We start from the raw sequence: 6,876 nt of genomic DNA on the forward strand, positions 1-6,876 counted from the left end.
ATATATATATATATATATATATATATACATATATACAACGGGCTTCTTTCAGTTTCCGTCTACCAAACCCACTCACAAGTCTTTATTCGTCCCGAGGCTATAGTAGAGGACACTCGCCCAAGGTGCCACGCAGTGGGACTGAACCCAGAACCATGTGGTTGGTAAGCAAGCTACTTACCACACAGTCACTCCTAACTTCAGTTTTGTTTGAGTAGTTTAGAGATTTGTTATTTTGAATTTTTTTTTTGTATATTTTGTTGCCAGAGTAACCGGGGTTATGAGGTAGGTGTGTGTGTGTGTGTGTGTGTGTGTGGAAGGGGGTGATCATTTCCTTGTCTGTCCCAGCAAGGGGCAGAGTTCGTTAAAAAAATGTCTTCTTCAATTTTGTTTTTTAAATTAATACTAAAAAACAAAAATTGCAACAGGCGTCGTGTGATGCGAAAATAAGGATGGTGAGAAGAAAGGGAAGAAACGAGGAGGAGGAGGAGGTAGAAGAAGAGGAGTAGGAGGAAGAAGAAGAGGAGGAAATAGAAAAAAGATGTTCTCAACCACCACCAAAACCACGACCACCACCACCATCACCACCATCAACACTGCTGACAGTAGTAATAATATCGACAACAGTAATCTAACCATTACCAGCGCCATCACCACCGACACCTTCGACGGTAGAAATAACAATAGTGATAATCCGACTATTGGAACGTCACCTATCACCACCGTTACTAACCACCACCACCACCACCGCTGCTGCCACCGCCACCACCACCATTACCATTGCATCATCACCTCCACTACCACCTCCACCACCTCCACCACGACCTTCACCAACATCACCACCACTGTTACCACTGCCATCATCATCATCATCATCATCAGTTTTCCTCTGCCTGATGGCTATGTCAAAAGAAGGATTGAAAAGATAGAAGATAGACACTTTTAACGGTTTGGAGGAGGGATGAATCCTGGAAGTACTGCAATACCAGATGAACCCGTGGCATAGGCGGAGCAAGCCCCTAACTCATCGCTCGCTCTAAAAATTAGTTTAATATTGATGGCTTTATATAGGGACCGTATCAGATATTAAGCCAAGAACAGATACTACACTTTGGTCTTAGCCAAAAGGCCGAGAAGACGCTTTCTTTTCCATTAAGGCCTCATCAATTCCTTCAAGCACAATCTACATAGTACTAAATGGTTCTACGTTGCAAGACGTAAAACATATAGCCAGTAATAGGTCAACTGCTTTTGCTAGCCACGGTAAATGTCCGGTTTCGATGGTGGGTCTTTGATTGTCTATATAGATATATAGCTGATCACTTATAAGGACATATCTTCTATGTTTACTAGTTTATACACACACACACACACACACACACACACACACACACACACACACACACACATATATATATATATACATGTATAGGGCGGGATTCTGCATCGTTTCTGATTTACCAAATTTCCCGCACACGACATCGGTCAACCTAACCCTACGGTTGAAGGCATACGTAATTGGTGCCACCAGAGGTATCGAACTATGTATATGTTAAGTGAACTTCTTAATCACTCGTCCACATCCCTTGCATTTCCACAGATTACCTTTTAACCGTGTTACTAAAATTTCTGAGTTTAAAGAAAGACCATTTTGTGTCTTGTGAAAATCTTATGTGAATCTCTAATTAACAAAAGAAGTTCATTATATTGCAATCCATCTTTTTGTTGCTGTTTTAAATGTTATAACTATCTAAGCAGTAACATTATTCTAAGCTATTTTATATCAGTTACATGTTTTACTTCAAAATCTTTTTACGTCAAAATCATTTACGTTTAAGTAGCTACTTATTATGTAATAAATCATGGTTACTAAATTTATTAAATTAGAAACCAGTTGAATATAATTTTTCAACACTCTGGTACGTGCTGCAGCAAGAAAACAGCGCAAGTTAGTTAATAAACGATGTAAAAATTCCTAAATAACGATTCTTTAATAAGTCTTCTGAATTTGAGACAAGTATATTAATAATAAAAGCTTTCTGTCTAATCCTTTTGTCAAACTAAAAATTTAAATGTAATGAACACACCACTATCAGTTACTTAGGGCTTATAGAATAACGTCCAACACTGTAAACAACTAAGCGTATTTATTTATTACATACAATTATTTAATTGTAAGTGGAGAGCTAGTAAAATTGGTTGCTCGTCGGACCAAATGCTTAGCCGCATTTCTTCCGACACATTATGTTGAGAGCTGAGTCAACTCTGCTTTCCATCCTTTTGGGGGTCATTAAAATAAAGTATCAGTGAAGTACTGAGTCGTTGTGACTGACTATTTCCTTCCTTAGATTTCAAAGTTTGTGCCTATATAAGAAAGTATTTGTTGTATGCTATTACATAACTGTAAGGAGACGAGCAGGCAGAACTGTTTACGAGTCGAACAAAATGCTTAGCGGCATTACTTCTGGCTCTTTATCTTCTGAGTTCAAATCTCACCGAAACCAAATTTACCTTTCATCCATTCTGGGTCGATAAAATAAAGTACTAGTCAAGTATATGGGTGGATGTAACCAACTTGCAACGGACCGGTGTCCCGTTTAGGGATATGGCTGTGAACGCGCTCACTCATACGAAAATGGAAACCTAGTACTTGGCATTTTGAGTCCAAAGGCTCAGGAAAAAACATGCAATTTCAGAAACCGACGCTTTAACCCTTTGGAGGCGATTCCCACATATAAAATTCAGAGCCTTTAAGCGCAGACAATATATTTATCCGTAGATAAATAAGTAAAATATGTGAAAAAAAAAAAAAAAGGGATAGCAAACTGGCTAAGTCATTAAAGTGTTGGATAGAATACGTCCTGGTACTTGTGAATCCCTGCGGTCTGAGTTCAGATCCCGCCGAGGCCAACTTTTAGGGAGCCGATAACAAAGTACAAATCCAGGGTATTGAACTCGAGAGAGACGCCTTGTGATATCTGTTTGTAACGGCACTGATGCTAAGCTGCATTGGCCAAAACATCACTGGCATGGAGAGTGTAGAGACTTGCATGCATAGGTAACGGTCAGTCTTCAAAAACGTATCGTACTTAGGCCTACATATACATGCAGATGTAGGGTTAACCTCACCCGAAAAAATGCGCTATACATCAAAAGGTGAACTAATATCTCAGAAACTCTGCAACACGGAGACATTGTATTGTTTTTAATCCAGAAAATGACAGAAAATAGAAGTAGATTCAATCATTTATGCTGTACTTAACACTCTTATGAATATATCACAAAATCTTAGTTAAATGATTGTTGTCTTGGCTGTCACCCATATTCTCGATTGATAGTAATGATAATAAACGTATTGTTGTAGAGAAACCTCTCACGCTAGCTGACAAAATTTCGCTTGCATCCAAAGTTGAAATCGTCTGCTGGTTAATTAATGCATAATAGCATTTTACTTAATATTGTTTAGTGTAATTGTGTGCATATGTAAAAAAAAAATTGTACAATTAGCGTTGTAATTTATTTTTCCTCACAGGTTCCTTTGCATTTACAATTCCCTGCTGTAGTGGAAATGTTCATTTAGTTGACACGTTAAATAACTTGGACGGATCGATATTGTGGGAGGTTCAGTAAGACACTGTTGTAAACAGCCACCACATTATGGCTAACTCTGTGCAGAATCAAAGCTGAAAGATTTCCAGTAACATCCTCTACTTGTCTTCATCACTTCTTTCTTTGTCGCCTTAGAACTTATTAAGGAAGTGTGATGGTGCTGGTATTTTGGCTTGTTGGTCAATCTGCTCGATGAATATTACGATAGAGGTATGGTTTGGCAGAGCCAATCACACTCTCTCGCCCATCAAACTTGTTTTCTTTTGGTGTAACAAGTACCATGAGCCCAAGCGTTATCATCAAGTTGCAGGATTTGTATAGAGTTACCTTCTCTTAGACGAGCAGTTAAAAACCTAAAATGCCTCATCTGTTCTGTATCTGCTGGAATGTCTGTGAGTGATCTTGTTTTGGAGGCATATAAAATGTAAAACAAAATAGTCATCTTCCAAACTAGTTTTTACTTACCTATACAAGACTTCTTATCTCCTCCAAGATTATATTTTGACACACATCTGCATTCCGGTCCTAATTCGGCATCTTTGCATCGGTGTTGGCAACCACCATTTCCCTTCGCACAGGTTACTATTAAATAAAATAGATACAAAAACAATACGGTGCATAACTGTGTGATTAATTCATTGACAAAACTGGTTTAAAAACACATTTTGAAAAGCCAAAGCACTATTTACAGATGTTTAAGAAAATTAGCAACAATTATAACAACAAACATATTAGCAACGGATTCATGTTTAACCACACCACTAATTCGATTGTTCTACGACTGATTCTGAAGTCTATAACAGCCATGCGTAAGTTTTCATGTACCCTATTTACAACCAGGTGGACTGGTCTATTGAAAGTTAACTGCTAATGTGGAGGACACGGTGCAGCGCTGGTTATTAGAACTAATATAATCTACTTTGGTCCGAAGGTTGGCACTACAGAAAATAACCAACAGAGTCTCTCTCTCTCTCTCTCTCTCTCTCTCTCTCTCTCTCTCTCTATGTATCTATGTATGTGCACACACACAGACACAGAAACACACGCACACAACGATATAATGGAATGGCTGAAAATGAATTTGTAAATAGTTTCAGAATGTATTATAGTAAGTGTTAAGGCGGCGAGCTGGCAGGATCGTTAGTGCTTCGGACATAGTGCTTAGCGGAATACGAGTTCAAATGCTGACGAGGTCGAATTTGCTTGTTAATCATACGGGACCGATAAAATAAGTACTTATTATGCACTGGGGCCAGTGTAATCGACTTAACCTTCCCCCAAAATGGCTGGCCTCGTGGCAAAATTTGAAGCAATTTTAGTGTGTTTATTACACCTGGTCATAATAACTAGCATAGTGTACCATGCACCAGTGATCGGGTCAACGGGTCAACAGAACATATTCTGTAATTGATTAAGGATTATTTGCGTCGTTTCTTCTTCACATAATATATCACACATACAAACATACATATATGCAAACATATGTACACCCTCACATACATTCATGCATACATACATACATACATACATACATACATATCTACGTACTTTCATACACAGTGATTGCCACTTCTTTACAGAAGCAAGCCAACTCTTCAATTGGTCATGATATATTATAGGACAAATACATCCGGTTTTGGTCAAACAGAACCTATTATAGACGTTAGAGATGTTTTCAGGTAGAAAAGTTTCTAGGATTGAAGTAAAATCCTGTTTAAGAAGAGCTCGTCTCAAGATGAAGCAGTCGATGCACCGTGTTTACAATCATCGCAGATTATTTCTTTCCAAGTCGATCGATTTTCTGTCCCCTCCCAGTCTTCAATAATCACAGCAATAACCTTACACCTATATACTTACATTTATACATAAACATATGACTATCCAATTTGTGTTGCTTAAATTCCAATGAAAGAGCCTTGAAAACTGATTCTTTTCTTATTCATTGGTACTTCAAAAAAAAAAAGCCAAAAGAACATACGAAAACATATTACACTTGACCTAATTTAAAACAGCCGTTATAGTACTTTATGGGATAAAGCTCTCGTCTACTCGGTATGATTACTAAAGATTATTGAACGAGTTCAAATTCCGCCGAGGTCGATTTTGCCTTTCATCCTTTCGGGGTCGATAAATTAAGTACCAGTTACGCACTGGGGTCAATGTAATCGACTTAATCCCTTTGCCTGTCCTTGTTTGTCTCCTCTATGTTTAGCCCCTTGTGGGCAATAAAGAAATAAGAAACGTTATCACGCGGGCGGAATGCTTAGCGGTATTTCGTCTGCCGCTACATTCTGAGTTCAAATTCCGCCGAGGTCGACTTTGCCTTTCATCCTTTCGGGGTCGATAAATTAAGTACCAGTTACACACTGGTGTCGATGTAATTGACTTAATCCATTTGTCTGTCCTTGTTTGTCCCCTCTATGTTTAGCCCCTTGTGGGTCATAAAGAAATAGGAATACTTAGCGGTATTTCGTCTGTCTTTACGTTCTGAGTTCAAATTCCACCGGGGCCTTTCATCATTTCGGGTTCGATAAATAAAGCACCAGTTGCGTATTGGAGTCGATCTAATCGACTAGCCCCCTCCCCCAAAATTTAGGGTCTTGTGTCTTGAGTAGAAAGAAATATGTACTACTAAAAACTGTTGAGTGGCCTTTTATTTAATGTTAAATTGTTTTAATATGTTACTTTGCATAAAATCAAACATTAACATACACACATGCGCACGCACATATACATACGTGTCTATATCTATCTATCTATCTATCTATCTATCTATCTATCTATCTATCTATCTATCTGTCTGTCTGTCTGTCTGTCTGTCTGTCTGTCTGTTTGTCTGTCTGTCTGTCTGTACAAGCAGTAATAGGTGTAAAGAATAGATTTAGATGGAACGTTGCATATACAAATGGCATAATGAATCAAGTCTTGTTTTTATAGGTGCATCGGATAATCGATGACTGATTGATATAACCATGTATATTATTATGCAATGAAGTCGAATATTGAATCGATATTATAGGTAGACAGAAAAGCAAAATAAAAAAATAAAAAAATCAACGAGCACGTATGTTGATAGCTCCGTGCAATAAACTCATAATATCCTCATTAGAAGAACCGCTTTTCTATCTTAATAACCGCTAGATGGCAATCGTTCTTAGAGCAGACTGTCTCTGCACTACCTTAACACCGATGAAGAACTTAAGTTTAAGATTAGGATTTCTCTAAGCACTATTTGGAGGATATCTATTACAATATATATATATATATATA

At 37.9% G+C, this 6,876-nt stretch overlaps 1 protein-coding gene and 1 non-coding gene across 2 annotated transcripts in view; both read right to left on the bottom strand.

Annotated features, from left to right (window-relative positions):
- LOC106877418 (signal peptide, CUB and EGF-like domain-containing protein 1) overlaps positions 1-6,876 on the bottom strand; it is a 233,880-nt gene that overhangs the window by 73,212 nt on the left and 153,792 nt on the right. The window contains exon 6 of the mRNA XM_052968057.1: positions 4,072-4,253. Within this exon, the coding sequence (XP_052824017.1) occupies positions 4,072-4,253 (182 nt within the window). The remainder of the gene's footprint in view (positions 1-4,071; positions 4,254-6,876) is intronic.
- Positions 949-1,138, bottom strand: LOC128247930 (U2 spliceosomal RNA). The gene has a single exon (XR_008264272.1). It is a non-coding gene; the product is annotated as a U2 spliceosomal RNA (small nuclear RNA).

Source organism: Octopus bimaculoides, chromosome 5, assembly GCF_001194135.2.
Source record: "Octopus bimaculoides isolate UCB-OBI-ISO-001 chromosome 5, ASM119413v2, whole genome shotgun sequence".
In the NCBI taxonomy this organism is placed as follows: Eukaryota; Metazoa; Mollusca; class Cephalopoda; order Octopoda; family Octopodidae; genus Octopus; species Octopus bimaculoides.